Consider the following 23,405-nt stretch of genomic DNA (forward strand, 5'->3'; position numbering starts at 1 on the left):
ACACCAGGAATTTCTCTGATCTACCACCTATCCCTTTGCCAGGATTTCTTCTCCAGGGAAGATGAGAAACCTCAGTTCTCCATGTTTTGCTACTCTGGAGATTGTTTATGCAAACATGTGAATTGTTTTTAATTAATGACCAATCACCTCCAGCTGTGTCAGACTAAAGAGTCAGTCACAAGCTTTCATTACCATTCTTTCTGAGCCTTCTGATGTATCCTTTCTCTTTCTTTAGTATAGTTTTAGCATAGCTATCACATCTCATATCACATCTCATATCACATCTCATATCACATCTCATATCACATCTCATATCACATCTCATATCACATCTCATATCACATCTCATATCACATCTCATATCACATCTCATATCACATCTCATATCACATCTCATATCACATCTCATATCACATCTCATATCACATCTCATATCACATCTCATATCACATCTCATATCACATCTCATATCACATCTCATATCACATCTCATATCACATCTCATATCACATCTCATATCACATCTCATATCACATCTCATATCACATCTCATATCACATCTCATATCACATCTCATATCACATCTCATATCACATCTCATATCACATCTCATATCACATCTCATATCACATCTCATATCACATCTCATATCACATCTCATATCACATCTCATATCACATCTCATATCACATCTCATATCACATCTCATATCACATCTCATATCACATCTCATATCACATCTCATATCACATCTCATATCACATCTCATATCACATCTCATATCACATCTCATATCACATCTCATATCACATCTCATATCACATCTCATATCACATCTCATATCACATCTCATATCACATCTCATATCACATCTCATATCACATCTCATATCACATCTCATATCACATCTCATATCACATCTCATATCACATCTCATATCACATCTCATATCACATCTCATATCACATCTCATATCACATCTCATATCACATCTCATATCACATCTCATATCACATCTCATATCACATCTCATATCACATCTCATATCACATCTCATATCACATCTCATATCACATCTCATATCACATCTCATATCACATCTCATATCACATCTCATATCACATCTCATATCACATCTCATATCACATCTCATATCACATCTCATATCACATCTCATATCACATCTCATATCACATCTCATATCACATCTCATATCACATCTCATATCACATCTCATATCACATCTCATATCACATCTCATATCACATCTCATATCACATCTCATATCACATCTCATATCACATCTCATATCACATCTCATATCACATCTCATATCACATCTCATATCACATCTCATATCACATCTCATATCACATCTCATATCACATCTCATATCACATCTCATATCACATCTCATATCACATCTCATATCACATCTCATATCACATCTCATATCACATCTCATATCACATCTCATATCACATCTCATATCACATCTCATATCACATCTCATATCACATCTCATATCACATCTCATATCACATCTCATATCACATCTCATATCACATCTCATATCACATCTCATATCACATCTCATATCACATCTCATATCACATCTCATATCACATCTCATATCACATCTCATATCACATCTCATATCACATCTCATATCACATCTCATATCACATCTCATATCACATCTCATATCACATCTCATATCACATCTCATATCACATCTCATATCACATCTCATATCACATCTCATATCACATCTCATATCACATCTCATATCACATCTCATATCACATCTCATATCACATCTCATATCACATCTCATATCACATCTCATATCACATCTCATATCACATCTCATATCACATCTCATATCACATCTCATATCACATCTCATATCACATCTCATATCACATCTCATATCACATCTCATATCACATCTCATATCACATCTCATATCACATCTCATATCACATCTCATATCACATCTCATATCACATCTCATATCACATCTCATATCACATCTCATATCACATCTCATATCACATCTCATATCACATCTCATATCACATCTCATATCACATCTCATATCACATAATAATAAATCAGTCTTCTGAGAACATGGAGTCAGATTCTCATCTCTCACCTTGTTCTGGAAACCTCACAAACACCACAGTCCCTCCCAGCCCACCCCCTCCACGAGCCCCAACCTGTGCTGAGCAGGTGCTCCAGGGCGTCGGCGTACTGCAGCACGCGGCTGCCGAAGAGCCAGGACTGCAGGCGGTACGAGTGCCCGTCGGGGGCCTTGGGCTCCTTGTAGAACTTCTCCAGGCTGCAGAAACCACTGAACTTCTCAGGCAGCAGCTGCCCATCCCCTGAGAGCCTGTCCTGGTAGTGGATGTCTGCTTCAGGGAAGTACTTCATTCCTGAAAAGGAAGCCACAGCAGGAATGAGCTGTGTTCGTCTGCAAACACCTCTTCAGCTGCTGAACACACAGCTGCTCCTTGAATCCATAAAATCAGAGGGTTTTGGGAAAGCTGCAAAAGGCAGGCCTCAGAGACAGCAGAACTGTGATTAGAGCTAAGCAGTAGCCATGAGATAGGTCAGCAGAAAAATTATGTAAAAAGTAGAAAAGCAAGGACAAATAGAACAATGGCCTGTGTATTAACGCTTGGCTAGAATAACTCCCTAAGCTACAGAAAAGTTTATCTACCAAGATATTAGGAAGTTCTAAGCTTGATAATGGAGCTCTGTGTATTGTATTTTAATGCTTACAAGCAGGTATTGTATTCAGAATAAGCAAGCATTGTTTAACCAAAGGTAAGTGTGCTTATAGTGGCTGGCTAGAACTACTGTCAATACGCTTTTGCTTTATGTGATTGGTCAAAAACTTTTAAAGAAAGTCGTAACATGAAGTTCTTTGTTGGCTTCCAGGGATGCGAGCTGCTGGCATCTTCCCATTGTCATAACCATGTAATGGGAGTGATGCTGGAGGATAAACAGCTCAAGGCACGTTCCTCAGCAGTCCCCTCCCGTTGGTGATTTGTACAGAGACCCCAGCCAGCGACACTTGCCCCACTCCCAGACAGCCCCAGCCCCAACCCCTGCTCCTTGCCCAGCTCCCAGACAGCCCCAGCCCCTGCTCCTTGCCCAGCTCCCAGACAGCCCCAGGCCCTCTTGCCCACCACAGCAGAGGGCAAGGAACCCAAACTCTGAGCTCTGCCCCTGCCCAGGTAGAGCTGAGCTGTTCCAAGCACATCCATGTGGAACACCCAAGCTCTCCAGGAGTACGGTGAGCACACAGACTCCATCAGAACTGAAGCTTCACTCACACAAATCCCCATCCCACACCTCACCACCACCACCCACAGACACTCCCCACTCCCTCCAGCATTCCCCAGTCAGGAGCTGCTGCTCTGGTGAGCTTCCTCTGCACAAGAGCCACGATGAAACTCTGTCAGCCCTCAGGGAAGCAGCCAGAGTGAGACATACCCAGTTTGTCTGCTATCTGCTGGGCCAGCTTGCCCTTCCCAGAAGACAGGTTCCCCTCCACGGTGAAGACTTTGCTGTGTGCTGTGAACTTCTTGCTGGTCCTTTCACCCAACATGTAGGACAGCCACCCATACTGCAGGCTCTGCTCAGGGCTGGTGTGGATTCTTGCCTGGAGAAAAACCCATGGAAATCAGCAGGTTTGGAGGGATTCTTTAGCTAAAAACACTGTTTCTTCAGACACACGGGACACACTTTTATGCATCCCATACCAGGAATTTTTACTCAGTAACCTTAGCATTGTCATTTCAGCTTAGCACCTGCAGCAGTGGTTAGGCTGGTAAGTTGTTCATGAATTTAAAGGCTGAGAAGACAGAAAACATGGAACAGTTTTCAGTCTGAAGGCCAGACACACAACACGCCAAGTTCCCAAGAGAGACCCCTACATCAGAGTTTTACCTGTATTTTTGTGTGGTTTGGGGCACATAATTACAGTAAATTCATTCTCAAGAGAGTTACAGCTTCATTCCAATATGGCTTAGTGGGCAAAATCTTGGTCTCCGTAACCTCAGGTGTCTCTTCCAGCCTCAACTATTCCACGACGTCTGGGAGGTGGCAAGAGGGACCCACCTGGGCTATGGGGCTGAAGGCAGGGACACTGAGCGCTGCTCAGAGCCTCCGGCAGCCCGCGATAAACACGGTACAAACCTCACTGCGAGCGGCGCAGTGACCTCCCTTACCGCGGCGTTCATTCCTATCTGACACTCCTTTCCTCGCAGCACCACTGCCCACAGCCTCCACCGAAGGTCACCGCACTCCGCTCTCCGGCATTCGCCCCAGCCTGCCCCGCATCCCGCCGCCTGTCCCAGCCCGAGGCATCTCCGGCCCCGGGCTGTCCCGGCTCACCCACCCCCAGCAGCACAGAGCTCCGGACACGGCCCTGCCCAGCCGCCTGCACTCACCCGCAGCAGGACGGAGCCCAGCGCGGCGCTGTCCGGCGCGGAGCTGCCCCGCCGGCCCCGGGCGGCCGCGGCCCGGCCCAGCCGGGACACCCACAAGGACATGGCGCTGCCGGCGGAGGGCGGCGGCGCGCGGCTATGACGTCAGCAGCAGAGGCGGCGCGCCGCGGTGATGAAGCGGACGTTAGGTCACGCCCATTGCCACGCCCCTTGCAGGAGGCCACGCCCACATCCCGTGTGGGCTCTGGCGGGAGCGGGGACAGGGAACGGCCCGGGTTAGGGATTAGGGGGGACAGAAAACAGCCTGGCCAAGGAACAGGGCTCAGGCAGCAGGCGGGACCAGGGACAGCCGGGTCAGTGAGCAGGTGGGAATGGGAGCAGCCTGGTTCGGGAATGGCGGTCGGAATAGGAACGGGCAGAAGGCGGGAGCGGGCCCAGCCGAGTCAGGGCGCAGTGGGATAGGGAACAGCCTGCATTGGGAGCGGGCGGGGTAAAGGACAGCCGGGTTAGGGAGTAGGTGGGAATAGGGAGCAGGTGGGAATAGGGAACAGCCGGGTTAGGGAGCAGACGGGAATAGGGACCTGCCGGCCCGCAGGTCCCCACAGGAGGGGGCCTGGGATAGGTCTCTTCCCAATACCTGCACATCCAGTTGTCCTAATTCCCTCTGCACCCTGCTTCAGGTGCTTGAGCAACATCTCCAGGCTTTGAGGCCGGGAGCATGTGCAGTAACCCGAACCCTTATTTAAAATCACTGTTAAATTACTGGGCCTGGGAAGGTCGCAACCAAAGGTTTTGCACATTTCCCATCAAAGTGACATCAGCTCTGCTGACCTGGCACATTTCTGACACCATTAGCGGCTTCTGCTTTGCCCCCTGGCAAGAAGCAATCAAGTTGCATTTCAAGGATTTATCCCTGGAATTTGCAAACAGCTTGAAAAACCCAACCAAACAATCCACAAAGGATGCGTGGAGGTTTCTCTAACAGCTCTGGCTGCTGCCAGACTAGTTGGATGCTCCAAGCCCTGTCCAACCTGGCTTTCCAGGGATCCAGGGGCAGCTTCCCTGGCCAGCCTGTGCCAGGGCCTCAGCACAGCAGCTGGAGCTGGTTTTGGCGGAAGAGCAAAAACTTTGGGCAGCACTAACTCAGGGAAAGGCAAAAAGTGAGAAGGAACAGGCTGGCTTTTTCTGAAGGGGTGTCAGGCTCTGGAATGGCGATGCACGGACCTGGTGTTTGCCAGGATTCCGCATCCCCCTTGGACAATGGCCCACAGACACGGTGATCCCCACAATCCAACATTCCCGGAGCATGGTGGCCCACGGATAACCTTCCCGGGATTCAGTGTCACCTGCACATCGGATGGTGGTCTATAGTCACGGTGTTCCCCAGGATTTGGTGGCCCCTTGGGGATTTGGTGGCTTGTGAACACGGTGTTTCCTAGGATTTGCTCTCCTCTGCGGCTGGTGGCCCTCGGGCACAGCGTTTCCTAGGACTTAGTGTCCCCTTGTCAGGGTAGCCCTCGGGGCTCAGTGTTCCCAGGAGCAGGGTGTCACCTGGCGACAGCTGTCCATGGGCACGGTGCTTCCCAGGATTCGGTGTCCCCAAGGGCGTGGCCGGGGCGTGGCCGGTGCCGGTGCCCCGGAGCCCCGCCCCGGGCGCGGTGCCGCCGATGCCGCCGCCGCGGTGGGCGCTGCCGGTGCTGTCGGGGATGTACGCCGGCAGGAAGAGGAGGAAGCCGGTGCCCAAGAGGTAGGTGCGTGGGAACCGGGCAGGACGGCCGAAAGGCGGGCAGCGAGAGCCCGGCTGGTTCTGGGAAGTGCCTGGAGCCGCTCCGGTGCGAGCGCTGGGGGAGCCAAAGGAAGCAGCACGCTTGGGTTACTCGGTTTTAATCAGGGTTAATTGGAGCTAACGCTGGGTCGGCTCTGGCACGGTGGTGGGAGAACAAAAATCCCAAAGATGCTTGTCCTGCATGCCGGTGAGGAAGCCCGCCGCAGAGTTTGAGCCGCTCAGCAGTGATTTGCAGGCTGGGCTATGTTTTGGTGCCCGCCTAAATCAAACGTACAGCAATTAGTAATTACAAAAACACCTCGATTCCGTAATTAATTACCACGCTGCTCAGTAGATGTTGCATAACATCCCCCTCGGTGTCCCCGGTGTTTCCTGCCTCCCTCGTGCCTTCCCCAGCTCCCAAGTCCCACCAGCCTGTTTAACCTCAGCTTTTCCAGGTGTATAGAAGCTAAAGGTGGGTGTCTGTTTCTGGGAGGCTGGGGGGAAGGGCATGGATGAGCTGAGTCCAAGCCCAGGAGGAAGGAGGGAGCATCGATACTGTAAACCTGTGGTGAGGTGACCCTGAGGCTCTCTTGGGTATTTAACTGGGAGTCTTGTTGTGTAAACATGAAGGATAGTTGTTTTGCCACAAGCCTGTCTTCTATTCATCTCAGACCAGCCCGAGGGTTTGGGCTGGATTTGTGTGGCTCAGGGTGCAGAAGAAGGTGTCTCTTTGGAGCAGAAGGGCCCTCATTCCCTGCTTCTGCAAGGTCAGCCTTGGGAATGGGAAGAGATTCTTTTTCTCTGTGCTGGGTCAGAGCTTGGAGCGGGATCCTGCTGGGAGCGGCCAGGCGGAGCAGGGCTGGTGGCAGTGGGACGTGCAGCCAGCCAGAGGGGAGAGGGAGGATGGGCTGAGGGGCTTCTCCTTCTTTCTTACTTCAAAAAACTCTTCATGAGAATGAGGAGACAATAGATCAGCTCAGGCAAGTTCCACTGTCAGGAATAATCTCCCTTGGTACTTGCCAGCTTGCAGAAGGGACACGCTTCCCACTGGGTTTGCCTTCAGAAAGCAGCTGAGGAAAAACAAACCCCAGCAGCAGCACAGCCTTTGGGAGCTGAGCTTTCCCTCAGCACAGTGTGCTTCCTAACCACTGGGCCAAAGGGAAGGGGAATTAAACAGGTTTCAAATGCCAAGATTCACTGTTTCCACGAGGGATTTTTCTCACTGGCATCCCCCCTCTCAAGGCTGGGAGCAGCCTGCGTGCTGCAGCTGGGACGTGCAGGAACAGAGGTGTTGGGGTGTCTTCCTTGGGCCTCGGGGTGACTTGCTGCTGGCTGTGTCACCCTGTGTGCCTCAGCCAGAGGATTTTCAGTGTTTGGCCAGGCTATCCCAGTGGTTCTGTTATACTCAGTGTTTTACCCACTGCTGTGCTCATCTCCAGCCTCATTTTCTCTTGTTTCTGTCTGTCTGGAGCTGGATTTGGATGGTGAGTGGCCAGAAGACTTTAAAGGGTATCTGAAGAATCTCATACAAATTTTCTTCACCCTTTTTTTTTATCAAAGGAAAACTAGTTTAATTTTTCTCCTTCCTGGTGTGTGACTGTGATTTCAAAAGTGTTTAAGCTTTGTAAAAGCCCTGGTGCCAGTGTGTTTTACCCAGCTTGTGTGGACTAGTTTGGAGCTGGGTTGTGCCAGCCTCCCTGTGAGAGGGGATATCCCTCCTGATGCAGCTCTTACAACCCAGCAGGCTTGAGCTTTCCTGGGGAAATGCTGCAATTTTCCATTCAGCCTTAAAAGACCCCTCAGTCTCTCCCTGAGCTGCAAATTCAACAGGCACTTCAGTGCATTTCATTTAATGCTCATTTCCTCTCGTGTCACATATACGAGCAGCCCTGCCAGATGAGATTGGAGAGTGGTGGTAGAGGAGAGAGCTTAAATTGCTGCTAAACACTGGCAGATCCTGTTATCCAAAGCTCCTTCCTGAAGCGAGGATGCCTGCAGAGAGGGAGTTTGTGGTTACACAAATTACATCAAACCAAACGAGCTGTGTGTTAGGGGATGCAGCTGAGGGAGACACAGATCTAGGGAAGACTGAAGGGTTTGTCTTTGAGCTATGAAATTCAGATTTGCATTAAGAAATGAAGGACAGAGGGTGACATCCAGGACTTGTTAAAGTTATTAACTGAGCTCTTACTGCTGTGCTGGGGTTTTGGCTGGGGTGGGTGAAATCACTGCAGCTCACAGAGATGGGACCTCGTGTAGGCTTCAGGCTGCTCTCCTGGACACTCTTCCTTCTGCAGGCTGAGGGTTGCCCCCGGGGCCTAAGTTTGGCATCAAATGCTGGTTTAATTTGTAAATGCCCATCTGAAAGGGACAGAAACCACAATATTGGAACAAAACAAAACTTTTTACATTAACTTTTTTTTTTTTTTAAGAGAGGCTCTTTTCACAGTGCAGTGCCCTAAATCACCCTATGTGATATCCCTTGGTTTAAGTCATAGAATCCCAGAATGGTTTGTGTTGGAAGGAACCTTAAAGCTCATCTCATTCTGCCCCATGGCTGCCCTGTCCCTGGAAGTGTTCCAGGCCAGGTTGTACAGGGCTTGGAGCAACCTCGGATAGTGGAAGGGGGTGGAACAAGATGGGCTTTAAGGTCTCTTCCAAACCAAACCACTCTGTGATTCCTAAGAGCAACAGGGTGTGTGTGGAAAAATCTTAACCATTTCATTGTTGTGGCTGCACCAAAGCCAGTGCCGGGTTTGAAAAGAGCCTGCTGGACAATCCCAGTTTGATGAACCTCTCCTCTGCCTCTTGCAGCCCCAAAGCACCCCCTCCCGAGGGTGTGAAGTCCAACCCCTCCAAGCGGCACCGGGAGCGCCTGAACCAGGAGCTGAACAAGCTGACGGGGCTGCTGCCCTTCCCCGAGGATGTGTGCTCCAGGCTGGATAAACTCTCCATCCTCCGCCTGGCCGTGGGCTACCTGAAGGTGAAGAGCTACCTGAGGGGTGAGTGTCCATGCTGGGAGGGGGGAAAAGCCTCTGGGATCAATCCCCACTGCACAGCTTGTGTTCCACCCCAAGCTTTGGGATGGGAAGTTGTGTTTCCTGAGGGAAGCGTGATGGTGAGTTATGGGAGCAGGCCCTTGGATGTTGATACTGGCAGGAAAATGTCACCACGGATGGTGGGAGACACTTGGGGGCCTGCCCAGCAGCTGAGACCTCCTGCAAAGTTCCTCCATCTCATTAGCAGCCATCCTTTATGTCCAAAACTCCTCCTGTGTCGCACTCCCAGCACCCTGTGGAGAAGAAGAGAGAGGTGGGTAAAGCAGTGTGCCTTGGTGAACTGTAACAATGCCCTCATCTAACTGGAATGGCAGTTTAAAATTAAATTCACTAAATACTTGAATGCTCATGATATAATACATATTACATGTTCCCTTTTATTGTATTTCATATTCTGTATTTCCTTATTTATTCCATGTTTGGTATTCTTATATTTATTCCATATTCTTCCTCCCTATTCTTCTTCAACCCTTTATTATTATTGCAGTTACAGTATGTTTAATAAATTTTAACATTATATATGGTGCAGAGCCTGGCTGGGGGCAGTCCCCACATTCCCAGGAGTCACCAGCACATGTGGATAGGGACGTGTTGCCTCTGCAGTGACTTGGGCCTGATGGAATGAGTGCTGGACACTGGGAAAGGCAGAGCATGTGGGGCAGGAAGGCAGCAGCAGCTTTTTGTATTTAGAGGCTCCTATTGTGTCTTCTCCCCACCACAGATTGGATAAACTTATCTCCCTTGGTTTTTCCCTCGTGCCCACTCCTCTGGGCTCTCCCAGGGCCCTCTCCAGCTGGGATGCTGGGCTCCAGGAGAAGACTCCTGTGCCAAACTCTCCAGATGGGACCTGTGCCTCCAAGCAGGAGCTGGTTCCCAGTGGATGTGCTCAGCGTGTGCTTCCCAGCATGAGAGCTGCTCTGGAAAAGCATTTGGCATTGCAGGGGTTCTGGAGCCCCGTTCTGCCAGGCCAATTCCCATCTGGCTACTTGCCTGTGATTTCCAGCTCCTTCCCCTTGCTCTGCCCTGAAGTTCATCTTATTTGACTTCAGATCATCCCAGCTACATCAGGGTTGGCCTAGGTCTCAGGCATGCCTGGTGAAGAGCCGTGCCAGCTGCAGGTCACCAGCCAGCTGCTGGTGTGTCCTGTTGGGCATTTTGGAGGGACGTGCTGGCACCCCTTGTGCTCTGCTTTCTGCCTCAGGTTTGCTGTCCTGTGCTTTGTGCAGGCTCTTCTGCAGCAGGGAGAGCATGGCATCATCTGAAGGGCATCCCTATCCTCTCCACAGCCCAAGGCCAGCCTTATCTCCAGGCAGGAGAGAAATGAATGTTTTGATAGAGTGGTAATTGCCTTATCTCCAGGCAATTGAGAGACCAATTGCACAGTAGGCTCAGGGTGATGCCCTGAGGCTCCTTTTTCCCTTGTGCTGCATTTCTTCAGCCCTGGAGTGGAGCTTCCCGGTGTTGTCTGCATCTTGTCTGGCTGCTAACACCAGGAGAAATCTGAGAAGGGGCTTCCAGCCTTCTCCACCTTCTCTGGTATTTCCGAGGTGTGGGTACTGTGTGCCTCTGGCTTGGGAACAGACCCGTTTAATGGGGTGTAGGAGCCTGGGGCAGTGTTTAGGGTGGGACAGAGCAGAGGACAACCACGGTGGGTTTGGGTGCTGGTATCAGTGCCTGCATCCACAGGGGATACCAGGAAAGGGACTTGCCATCTGCATGGGATGCTGGTTTCCATTGCAGGGTAGTGACTCACTGCATCATCCTTTGAATCTGCTTTGCTTTTAAATATTCTCCTCTGTCTGTGCTTTAACGAGAAGTCAGAATAATTAGTAGTGTGCTGGAAATGCTAAGCCCTGGGCCCAGAGAGGGAGCTCCCTCCAAGCCTCAGGGGCTGATTCAGGGTGTGCACACTGTAACTCCTCTATGCCCCAGGGCAAACACTGCAGGTGTTGCACAGCTCTCTGCTGGCTGGGATCTCAGCCTTCCCTGCACAAAATCAGGGGGCTCAGGGCTTGGTCTCCCCAAGCTTTGCCCAGCCTGGGAGCTGTGCTGGGTAGCGGTGACAGCTCTGGTGCTATCACTGCCTGCCTCAAAGGCACTTTAAAGGTTTTGTCACTCGTGTAAACAATGGCTGAACCTCACTGCCAGATTTGTGCTGAGCTCTGTCTGCAAACCAATTTGCAGTGGTTGCTACTTGGTCCTGTGTCTGACAGCCTCCCAGACAAATCTGGAGTGACTTTGCCGATCCCATCTCTTTGAGAGCAAGCGCCCAAGGAGAAAAGCTGGTGTCTCTGTTGCTGACTGCCACGATGCTCTGGCCTCTCTGTGGTGTGACAGGAGCCCCACTTGCAGCAAAGAGTGAGATCTCATAAAAGCTTGGATGGATTTTAGTGGTTTGGTAAAGCTCCAGCTAGCTGGAGAGCTGTGCTGGGGTTCGTTTCCTACGGTTCCTGTAGCAAAGGAAGCAGATGTTGGGATTGCAGACGTGGTTCTGCCAAGGGTGAGCAAGAAAATGGGGCTTAAAATGCTCTCTGAGGTGGAGAGGATGTGATTAGGAAATGTGCTGCCATGCCTTCTTCCTAGGAGAAGAGAGGATCACAGAGTCCCACCCTGGTTTGGGTTGGAAGGAAGTTCATCCCATTCCACCTCCTACCATGGGCAGGGACACCTCCCACCATCCCAGGGCGCTCCAAGCCCTGTCCAGCCTGGCCTGAAACTCTTCCAGGGATGGAGAACCCACAGCTGCTCTGGTAATCTGTGCCAGAGCCTCACCACCCTCACAGGGCAGAATTCTTTCCCAACATCCTACCTAACCCAATCTCTTTCAGAATCCATGGAAAACCCTCTCCTGGTGTGAGACCACACTCTGGAGTCTGGCAAAGCTTGGGATATCTAACAGCTCCTAGCAAACAGTGAACAGTGGGCTACCTCCCCATGCAGCTGAGCTGGCTGGAGCAGGGGCTGAGCTTAGGAGGTCTCACCAGGTCCTTTCCCACCTCTGGTGCTGGTCTCACCAGGTCCTTTCCCACCTCTGGTGCTGGTCTCACCAGTTCCCTCCCCAGTGCTCTGCTGCAGGGCAGCTGGCAGCAGGTCTCCCTGGGTAACCTCACTGCAATCAGCACTAAATTAGCTTTTTTATTCATCTCCTCTTTGTTTGTTGTTACCACAGCTGGCTGTTGGGCCAGAGCTGCAGGGGTCTGGGCCTGAAGTAACTAAGGCAGTGATAGGAGTCAAGCTCAAATCTGTCCCTGGGCAAGATCCTGCAGGACTGTGTGGGATGAAGGTTTGCAGCAGCAGGTTGGAGAGGCTGGTATGGACTTGGGGATGCCTGTGCTCCCCAGGGCATTTCTGTGCTCCTCAGAAAACACTGTGTGACTTTTCCATAGAGTTTATAATCTGTGGGTTTGGCATTTGTCTGTTTCACTTGGATGGCATGAGCCTGCTCTGCTTGGCACCGTGCCTTTGTTCAACAGCTGAGGCAAAGGTTAGAGCTAATTTGACAGGGTTTGGGATAGGATCCAAGACAAAAATGGTTGTGCGTGGCTTGGTGTTGCTTGAAGAGCTGGGAGCTCCTGGTTTTTGGATGCCAGGCACCTGTAGAACCTGTTCAAAGAGAAGTGTTTGCTGTGGATGAAGCTTGTCAACTCCCGCCAGTGTAACCCAGTCTGAGAGAGCAGATCTGGCACTGGGGTTGTTACCAATAACCTTTTATTTTCAGCACCAAATCTATGCCAGAGGCAAGGGATGTGTTTTAGCCCCCATGGCTGCCTTGTCATGTTTTTCTTTGGGAATGTGATGGGCAAAAAAGTGAAGAGATTAGATGACTTTGCTCCTTTCTCTTTCTTTTCTCCTGCTGGAAGTTTTTCCTCCATTGCAGGGCTTAGGAACCTCCTTGCACAGGCAAGAAAGCCAACACATAGACAGGGTGCTCTTGGGGATGTATGGGGCACATCCTGGTTCATTGATGCTGGAAGCTCTTCTGATCCTGTCTGGCATCTTCCCTGGCTGAGTGGAAACCTTGCAGTCTTTGGGGATCACACCAGCAGCAGGAAACCTGCAGTGCTCTGGCTAGTGTTGGGGTTCGGAACAGAGCTGGATTTTCCCCTACTGTCTTAAAAATTATACACAGCCTCTGTCCCAGCACTTTGAAAATGTAAGTGATGACCACACTGCCCCAGCAGATGCCTGGGACTTACCTGGTAATGCAGATGGCTTTTGCCATGGTCTTTTTCATAGAATTATGGAATCATTGAGCTTGGAAAAGACCTCTACAATCATCAAGTCCAACCATTAATCCAGCACTGCAAAGCCCACCACTTACCCATGTCCCTAAGCACCACATCCACGTGTTAATTCCCATTAATTGTCCAAGATGCCCTGCAGGAGGTTGGAAAAACTGGGCACAAAGAGCAAAAGTGAATTGTCCTTTTACCCGGTTACTTTTGTTGTTGTGGGTATATTATAGATTGGATACACGTTGGAGCTGTTTCCTTTAATCCCATATTTTGTGGTCTCAGTTGCTTTGTGTGAGAGTCTGAACTGCTCCATTAGAAGGAGTATGTTAAATGTGTTAAATGGGATGAATTAGCCAGCTTTTAATATAGCTTGTCACCTGCTTTGTCCTGCCTGGCAGCCACTGGGGGTCTCTTCCTCCTGCCAGCCACTGTTTCCAGTCCATCTTAGCCATTGGCCCCTTGGAGACCTGGCTGCAGCAGGCTGGGGGATCCATGGCTCCGGGTGGGATTCCAGAGGGTGGCATCAACCCATCTTGTCTCAAGCAAGGGGCTGTTTCAGGAGTGACCCCTCCCTCCCATGAGGTTTCCTGTGTTGTAAATGAGCTGGGATATGGTGAAAATGTTGGGGTTTCCCTTCCAAGTCAAAAAGTGACTGGGAATAGCCTCTGTACCCTTGGTGTTTGCATAGGCCTGGAGTCCTCTACCTGGAAGTACTTGGGTTTCTCTTGGGATTGCTCCCAATCCTGATGGTTCTTGGCAGCTTGAGTGAGGATGAGTTCAGAGACCTGTTTGGAGGAGGAGAGCCACAGGAACAACATGGGCCCTGGCAGTGGATGGTGAGGACTGGGCTGGATGTGAGCACCAGCTACTTTGGTGGCAGACAACATCTCTTTGAATTTCCTCCCCTCTCTCCATGCTCCAGACCTTCTCCCCAGGTCAGGTGTGTCCCATGGGAGACAGATTCTGGAGGATTTTTGAGCTCAGCTGTGCAGAAATTGACTGCTCTGTGCTTGAGAGAAGAGGAAGTGAGCACCTTTGGTTAGAGATTAAAAGCCCCTTGCTAAGAGCAGTGGGAGAGGTGAAGAAATTTTGCTGGAAAGCCCAAAATGGGTATTTCCTGCTGGATTCTGAAAGCCACAGCAGCTCTCCCCAGCTTTCCCTGCAGATGCTGCTGGTGGATGCTGGGAGAGAGCTGGAGACCAGATGCTCTCAGGCTGTGAATGCTCTCAAAAAGTTCTGTGCCCTTTTGGAGCTTTATTTTGGAAGAACTTGTTTCTTTTTGAAATCCCCTGCCAGCCTGCCTCATTTTAATGCCTTAGAGAGGAGTCAGCCCTTCAAAAGAAATCAAATTTTAAATGAGAGTCGATGTTTCATTTTGAAACTATTAGGCTCCATGAAGTGCAAATTGAAGCCATGTGGTCCAGATGGGATTGTTTTCCTTGGGGATCACACAGCAATCATGTGAGGAGGCTTTTTGCTTGGTGTCTCCCAGCAAAGATTCTATTGAATCTCATCCTTCCCAACCCTTCCCAGAGGTCCACATCCCATGAGCAGGCAGGTCTGACAGCACAGGATGGAAAAGAGCAAAAGCTGTGTCTGATGGACAAGGTGGAGGTGCTGCCTGAGCATCTCCAAGGAGTGCTGAAGGGTAGAGGGAGCAGGAAGTATCCCAGCTCTGCCAGCAATGGAGATGGAGGCTGACTCTGCTCCAGAGCACCCTCTCCACTGCTATTTCTCTCACCTTGTGCTTGACCTGCAGCTGGTTACCCTAACCCTACAGAATGATGAAAGCCTCCATAGGTAGCTGCTTGTTGGCACTCAGACTCCAGGTGTAAATACATCCCAGGGATGCTTTGATTCCAAATTAGTTTTGAATTCAAACATGCCAATCCATCAGGTTTGCTGCAGAGCAAAATGTCTTGAGATTCCAAATTGTTTTGGCTGTGAGCTTGGTGTTACCAGGGAAGAAACCAAACAAACCTTTAAAGCATTTTAGTGGTGAAGTGAGAGCTTCTGCCATGGAGAAAATGAAATGTATGGTCAGACTTGGGATGGTTTGAGGTTCCTCCTCATATCCAGCATTCAGAGGGTCTTTTCCCTTTGGATCCAGCACCATCTGACACCCGGGGCTGAGCAGGGGCAGGCAGTGTTCTCTGCTGGGATGTGAATTACACAGGGTATGTGAGCTCTGTCAGATCTCAGGGAGCTGCATGAGCTGCTGGTGGTGGCAGAGGTGGGGTGGTTCCTACACAGGAGCTGCTTTGAGCCTTTCTGTGATTTTCTCTCTTTTTTTTTGGTGTGAGCTGGCACAAAAACATGCCTTGAAAACCATCCTTTTGCTGGCAGCTGAGCTTGGATTGAGTTTTTTCAGTGATAATCAGCAGATAAAGGATCATGCTGGAGATGTCCCTGGGAGCCTCTGTCCTCATTCCTGTTCCCTGAACAATGGGTTCTGTGGGAATCCTGTGATGCTCGAGGTCCCACAAGCAGGGCAGCAGGAGCTTTCATGCTGGCCGCACCCAGGGGTGTTGCCTTGAAGGCATCCAGTGCTGAAGCATGAGGCAGCTCCTGAATCAGCCTGGGGAGCTCAGGGCAGCACTTCTGGGAGCTGAGAGCTCTCACATGTCCAGAGGAGTGCCATGGGCACCAACTCTCGATCTGCTTCCAGGCAGCCAAAGGTGGAAGGGAGGAAACAAGTATGGGTGCTTTGATGGCATCTCAGGTGCTTTGGGAAGGTTTGTTTCTGTCATCCTCCAACCCTGAAGGGCAGCAGAGCAGACAGAGCACCCTAGTGGGGTGGCTCGAAGCCAACTCCAGCTCTGGCAGGCTCTAACCAGAAGCCTCCTGGCTGTGTTGGGTGTTGTTCTCCAGCCTGGGCAGCCCAGAAGCACTCAGCCCCCCTCAGTCCTTTGCATCTCTGCCTCACACCCTGGCAGGAGTGAGGTTTCCCAGAAATGAGATCAAGCAGAGGAAAGAATCTCTTGGAGGAAGCCTCAGGCAAGCTGGGCATGGCTCTGTGAGTGGGCTCTGTGCCAGTTCCCACTGATGGTCACACCTTCCTCCACGCTGGGTCCCCAGGCACCCAGTAGCTGCATGAGCAGCCCTGGGGTGGGGAGGAGGAGCAGGAGGCTCCTGGCTTGCCTCTTCCACACTGATTTATTGCCTTCTCACTTGCAGCTACAGCTCCAAACGTTGGCAACTGCGTGGATCAGCCCAGACCCCCAGGAGGGGACAGATGGACGGAGCCACAGGGTGACAGGGAGCTGTTTCCTGAGGGAGAGCTGCTGCTACAGGTATGGCTTGGTCATTTGGGGTCTGCCCAGGCTGCTCTGGAGCTTGTGGTCCCATTGGTAGAGTGGGAGGAGACCCTGCCTTGCCCAGAGCTGCTTCACTGTGATTCCTGCAGGCACTGAGTTCCTGGGGACAGAAACCAGTGACACTGCCTGGCTGGGATGGGTCCAGATCCCCACTCCCAACATTTCCTCTCATCCCATGCAATTTTCTGCTCCTTTGATTATGTTACATCTCATGGACACAAGCTCCATCCCAGCCAGGAGGTTCAGGGATATCATATGGTGGTGTGAGGATTGATCCCTGAGTAGTTCCCAAGGTGCTGGGTTGGTTCATGATCTTTAGCAAAGGGCAAGAGGAGAATGTTGAGAGCTATGGGACAAAGCATCCCCCAGGAACTCCTTGCCCTACCTGGGGCATTGTGTGAGCTCTGTAGGGATGAGTTCACAGCCTGCCTGGGATGGGAAAACCCCAGCTTTTTAGGTTGTGGGGAGAAAAGAAGAGCAGCTGGATGTTGGAAAACAGTGGTGGACAAAACCAGTGGGAAATGAGAGCTGTGCTTTGTGGAAAGGCCATGTGTGTCTCATGAAACAGCTGACAGCGAAGCTCGGAGCACGAGAGGCTGGTGAATCAGCCTCCCACAATGCTGCTGGTTGGGGCTGCCATCTATAAATGTGAGCTGGAAGAGCCTGGCATGGAAGGTCCCATGGAAAGGCTGACTGCTGGACAAGCATCTGGGCATGTCAGCTGAGGCACATGCTCACTGGGGCTGCAGGGCAAGTCTGGCCAAGACCTTCAATCATTCCGTGTTCTTGGCATCTCCTGTGCCTGGGCTCTCACAGAATCCCAGGGTGGTTTGGGTGGGAAGGGACCTTAAAGCTCATCTTGTCATGAGCTGCCATGGGCACGAACACCTTCCACTAGCCCAGGTTGCTCCAAGCCCCATCCAGCCTGGCCTTGGGCACTTCCAGGGATCCAGAGGCGGCCACAGCTGCTCTGGGCACCCTGTGCCAGGGCCTGCCCACCCTCTCCAGCTCTCCTGTAGGCTTTCTGGGCCTTCAGTCCTCTTCTCCCACCTCTCCAAACACCAGCAGATGGATGCTTGGCTCTCTTTAAGCCTGGCTTTGGTCACTTCAGCCCTGCTCTTGCAGAGCCCTCCAGGCAGCAGGCAGTGTGAGCAGACCCCCAGCAGGAGCCTCCATGTAGGATTTTGGCGAGGCAGTGACTCCTGGGAGCTCAGTGTGACTTTTGGCAGTGAATCCTGGACCACACGAGGTCCCCCACGATCCCAGCTGAGTGTGAGTGTGATGGTCACAGAGGAGCAGCTGGATACCAGGAGGGAGCCCGTGGCTGCCCCAGCCCCAGCATGGAGCTGCTCCTGAGCACTCCCCAGGGCTTGGACCATATGATGACAATTTGTTGAGCCATCAACATCAGAGCATTGGCAGGCTGGGGTGATCGAAGGCATCTGGAGAGCTTATGAGGTGTTACTGTGACAGAAATCCCCCTGCTGAGCTGTCTGGTGGGTTTTTTTCCTCCCCACAAAGATCATTTTAAGCATATACTGTGATTTGCAGAAATCTCTGACTTGGGATCCCTCAGGGAGCTGCAGCACACAAAGGGAAGGGACTAGTCCCTCAGCAAGCTGGATCTGTACGCTAGGTTTCCATTTAGGGTGTTCTTTCCCCAACTTCTTTCCTTCCATTCACTAATAAATTAAATATATCGCAGTCAAGAACAGGGGGCATGAGTTACTATCTAGTGCAGTGCTTTGCTTTTGGGGGAAATCAGCCTGAAATGGTCACCAGAATCATAGAACATGCAGAGCTGGAAGGGAGCCACAAGGATGGTCGTGTCCAAAGCACAGCCCCAGGAGAGTGTAGCTATTCCCAGCTGGAAAGGACGACTCCAGATCCTCCATGAAACCTCTCCTTAGCTGGTCCCTCCTGATGCAGGAGCTGCCCTGCAGTGAGAGGGGTTTCCATGGGGGTTTGGAGAAAGTGGTCAGTCCAGCTTGGATCATTGCTCCTGCTGAGAACAGGAAACTCCATGGAAGTGAATCTTGGCGTGGTTACCAAGTGCCGTCCTTCTTTGTGGGGCTCCTGTCTGTGGATGCTGAAGAAACAGCTGGGGGATTTCATCGTTCAGCAGCTGGATGGAAGCTGGGCAGAGTAAGTTTGGACTGAACTTTTGCTTTCAGGCACTCAATGGATTTGTCATCGCTGTGACTGGAGACGGCTACATCTTCTACATCTCCCCTACTGTGCAGGACTATCTGGGCTTCCACCAGGTGAGCACCATGTTTTCCTGGCTGGAAGCAGATGGAGTGCAAAGCTTCCCAAAGGGCAGCAGCTCCTGTGGCAGGGGAAGGAGCTGGAGTTTGCCTGTTCTTTACACTCAGTCCTGCACTTCTAGTACTCCGGAAGGGAAACCTTGTGCCATGTCCTCTTCCTGACAGGTCTGCCAGGCTGTCCAGGAACAGATACTATTCTGTTTTGTCATTCCAGTCGGATCTCATCTACCAGAGCGTGTACGAGCTGATCCATGCGGACGACAGGGCCACCTTCCGCCGCCAGCTGCACGGGACCCCGGTGCATGCTGCTGACAGTGAGTGCCAGGGTGATCCCTGCAGCAGTTCACTCGAGCAGCTCTGATCCATGAGCTCAGGGTGTGCAGCACAGCTTGGAAAACTTCCTTTTGCCTTTGCTTTTCCAGCTTTTCCCCCTGAGCAGCCGCTGCTTGCCGGCCGCAGTGCCGCGCCCAGCTCCCAGCACCTCCATGCTGAGAAGCAATCCTTTGTGGAGAGGAGCTTCACCTGCCGTTTCCGCTGCCTGCTGGATAACTCCTCGGGATTCCTGGTAATGCTGGGACACCCCTCTGCTCCTCCTGTGCCTGCAGGCTGTTCCCCCAAAGCCACTTGTGTCCCATAGGGATGTGAGCACAGGCAGTTCCCACCACCCTGTTTGCTTCACACCCACGTTTTCTAATCCATGTAAGGCCTTGAATTTCCATGGACGCCTGAAGTTCCTTCTTGGGCAGCAGAAGTCAGCCGCAGACAAGTCCCCAGTTGCTCTCTTTGCCATTGCCACACTCCTCCAGCCTCTCTCCATCCTGGAGCTCCGGACCAAAACGCTGATCTTCCAGACAAAGCACAAGCTGGACTTCACTCCCATGGCCTGTGATTCCCGGTAAGGCATGTCTCACTTTCCCTGTGGCAAAATCCTGGTGCTGGACAGAAAACTAGACCTGGTGGGGACAAGGAACACCTGACCCAGCTCCCATGGCCTGATGTATTTGTCCCTCTACTGCAGGCCCCCAGTAACACGGGGAGCAGGTTAGTAGCACTTCTTGTCTGCTGTGGTTTGGGTGGTTTGTGGAACAGGGGATGCAGCTCAGCCTGGGGTGGAGCATTGCATCACCCAAAGTGGGGGTCTGGCCAGTGGGGTGCAACTGTGGGGGATGAATCCCTGGTGTCACTGCATTTCTGTGCTGTTTGCAGGGGAAAGGTTGTCCTGGGTTACACGGAGGTGGAGCTGTGCAGGAGAGGGTCCGGGTACCAGTTTGTGCATGCGGCCGACATGATGCACTGCGCAGAGCACCATGTGAGAAGTGAGTCCTGGGGGGTCTTGGGGGGTGTTTGTGGGCTCCCTCAAGGCTCTGGCCTGGCTGTACTATTGCTCCTTGGTGCTGTCTGTCCTGGAGCTGGAGTAGCTGTGGCAAAGGCTCTTCCTCCTGGATGAGCTCAGGGAGCTGGCAGAGAGACAGCACACTGCATCTCCTGCCCCTGTAGCAAGGCCACGAGGCGATACTCAACCTCGTGGCATCTTGCACGTGTCATTTGTCTGCCTCCATGGAGGATCTTTGTCTGTGGCACTTCTTTTGTGTCCCTGCCCCAGTGATGAAGACAGGGGAGAGCGGGCTGACGGTGTTCCGGCTGCTGACCAAGAGGGGCAGCTGGGTGTGGGTGCAGGCCAACGCACGGCTGGTGTACAAAGGGGACAGGCCTGACTGCATCATCGCCCGCCAGCGAGCCCTGTCGTGAGTATTGCTGGCCCCCTTCAGCTGCTCTGGGCGTGGGGGGCTGCCTGAGGAACACAGAGGCCGTGAAGGTGGAGGAAAGGGTAGGTGAGGTTGGCACTTCGCAGCATTTATCCTCCTGTACTGTGAGTGAAATGGCTCTGAGGAGGTGGTTGCGGACATGCTCCTGCCTGGGAGCAGCAGCCCTTCCTTGAGCCATGCAGACCTCCCTGTGGGCTCCCCAGAGCCCTCTTGTAGCCAGCCCAATCCAGCCCCCTTTTCCTCCAGAAAAGCCAGGGCAGGGCTGTGAGTTCCCCCCTTGCTGTCAGAAGAGTGGTTTTGCCTGGCCTGGAGGAGCTGCTTATGCTGTTTCCATCCCTTTTTGCCTCCACACTGAAGGAATGAAGAAGGGGAGGAACATCTCCAGAAGAGAAAACTGCAGCTGCCTTTCAGCTTTGCCACGGGGGAAGCAGTCTTGTATGGGAATGACCTTCCTGGGTTCTTGGACTCATTCCAAGCCAAGGAGGAGTTGCAAGTGCAAGCAGACTCCAACTCAGAGCAGCGCTTGGTAGACCCCAGCTCTCTCCTTGGAGCCATGATGAAGCAGGATGCATCCATATACAATTCCCATGCGGATAACGTGCCTCAGTTCTCCCTGCCAGGTTTCATCCCTGAGCCTGATGGGCTGATGCGGAATGAGGACGTCAGCAGTGCCAAGGAGGAGAGCGACTCCCCCCTGGTCGTCATTGAAACCCTCTTTGAGAAGAGTGAGGTGGATGGAAACGTCTGCCAGAGCCTAAACGTGGGCAGCACAGAGGTGCAGCAGTGGGAGGAAGCTCTGCTCAGCCTGGGGGCAGTGGAGGAGCCACCAGCTCAGGGGCTTGGCCAGAGGCCGGGCACCAAGGTGACATCCTGTGTGGAGCAGATGCTCCTCAGGGAGGGTGCTGGAAAGAGCCTGGACTTCCCACACTGCCATGAGGAAAACAGTGCTGTGGCTCATTTCCAGCACTGCTGGGCAGCTGGTTCAGCATTCCCAGCACAGCCCCGGGCAGCGGGGACATGGGGAGGCCAGGGGGCTGTGGGCTCCATGGGCTCTGCTCCCTCTGAGGGCAGCTTTCCCCAGCCAGAGCAGCAGGTCCCGTTTCACCCAGCCAGGCCAGTGGCAGGGACTGTGGTGGGTGTCCCCATCTCCAGCAGCAAATCCTCTGCAGCACTCCAGCTGGCAAACCAGGCATTTCAGGCAGAAGCCACCCTCTCTGTTCCTGTAGGTAACACACTTCCTGCTGCTCAGAGCCAGCCTGGGTGCCAGCTGGTGGGCTCACCCCCAATGCACTCAAGCACGTTGGGGACTCTGTGGCACAATGTCCCCCTCCAGGCAAACCCAGTCAGTTACCCATCGGAGGCTTCCCTGGCCATAGCTCCAAAACAGCTGGAAGCTGCAGAAGCATACACGGAGTCCCATACTCTGCCAGGTGACAGTCCTGAGAATCCCTCGGGGGCTGGGCTGTGGTTGCCACCTCCCTCCCAGTCTTTTCCTTGCCCTGGCCAGGGCTTGCATGAGTCCCTGTTCTCTGGGGATGGGAAGCTCTGTGACATGGAGGTTGCTCTCCCTGGACCCTTAGGAGCCAGGCAGCTGCCAGGGCATGGTGGCTTCCCCAAACAGCCCCTGGTAGCCCATGCAGAGCCCAGCTTTTCCTGGGAGGGGGAGCAGGCAGTGCTCCGAGAGGACAAGTGGTTCTCACAGCTGTGGCTCCCGCAGGCTGGGGCAGCTCCTCAGAGGAGCCATGGGGCAGGGCCAGTGCTCCACAGTGGGCTCCAGCTGGGCTCCAGCACGGATCCCAGTGCCCAGCAGATGGACTGCTTTGTGCTGTCCGAGTGCCAGTATGGAAACAGCCTTTTTAGGCATGAGAGCACCTTCCTGAGGGATGCTGCTAAAACATGCCTTCCCCAGCAGCCAGGCACTTTGTCTTGCCCCCCTGAGAGCCGCCCTGGAGCACCCTGCTCCTCGCCGGGCTCAGTTCCAAGGTGCTCAGCAGCTTTCCCTGTGAAGGTGGGTGCAGGAGCACCCCCATGCTCTGGGCAGGGCCCTGGCTGCCCATCAGTTCCCTTCTCAGCTGGGCAGCCCCTCTGTGCCTGTGAGATCCAGCTCAAGGTGAGGTGTGAGGGCTGCAGGACCTGAGGGAGCAAGGGGTCTGCCAGGGGTGCAGCCACACCATCCTTTGTGGGCAGCCTGGTTTGGAGCTCACTGTGAACCAGGAACCCTGTCTTGGAAAGCCACCAGCAGCTGTGAGCTCTTCTCATACCTGCCAGTGGTGCCCTGTGCTAACCAGTATCTCCGGATTTTGTCTTCCAGTGCTGTCAGGCAGATTGAGTGGTTTGGACTTTTTTTCCACAAGAAGTCTTTCAGGGAGATGCAGCTGTGCCACTGGGGAGGCCTGTGGGCTCCTGGGGTCCAAGGAAAGATAATGCTTGCTGGCACATCCATGTGCTTGGGGCAGCCTCTTGGAGATGGAGGTGCTGCCTCACAGTCAGGTAGCACTGAACTGCTGTTTCTCAACAAAACAGCGTGGTCTCC

The 23,405-nt window shown here is 52.4% G+C and overlaps 2 protein-coding genes across 2 annotated transcripts in view; one reads left to right on the plus strand and one right to left on the minus strand.

Annotated features, from left to right (window-relative positions):
* Positions 1 to 4,597, minus strand: part of NDUFA10 (NADH:ubiquinone oxidoreductase subunit A10) — a 29,762-nt gene extending 25,165 nt beyond the window's left edge. The window contains exons 1-3 of the mRNA XM_084209736.1: positions 4,464 to 4,597; positions 3,505 to 3,673; positions 2,223 to 2,438 (exon numbers count right to left, since the gene is read on the minus strand). Coding sequence (XP_084065862.1) covers positions 2,223 to 2,438; positions 3,505 to 3,673; positions 4,464 to 4,565 — 487 coding nt within the window. The 5' untranslated portion in view covers positions 4,566 to 4,597. The remainder of the gene's footprint in view (positions 1 to 2,222; positions 2,439 to 3,504; positions 3,674 to 4,463) is intronic.
* Positions 4,598 to 6,166: 1,569 nt separating this feature from the next.
* LOC311155709 (uncharacterized protein) lies at positions 6,167 to 23,009 on the plus strand (the record flags this gene model as incomplete). Its single annotated transcript, XM_084209077.1, has 11 exons — positions 6,167 to 6,207; positions 9,043 to 9,230; positions 16,700 to 16,815; positions 17,965 to 18,111; positions 19,014 to 19,103; positions 19,321 to 19,420; positions 19,529 to 19,671; positions 19,811 to 20,001; positions 20,313 to 20,422; positions 20,710 to 20,851; positions 21,230 to 23,009. 11 exons carry the CDS (start codon positions 6,167 to 6,169, stop codon positions 23,007 to 23,009), a joined length of 3,048 nt encoding a protein of 1,015 aa, XP_084065203.1.
* Between the last annotated feature and the right edge of the window lie 396 nt (positions 23,010 to 23,405).

This window comes from Fringilla coelebs (assembly GCF_963513975.1).
Source record: "Fringilla coelebs genome assembly, chromosome: 7".
Lineage (NCBI taxonomy): Eukaryota > Metazoa > Chordata > Aves > Passeriformes > Fringillidae > Fringilla > Fringilla coelebs.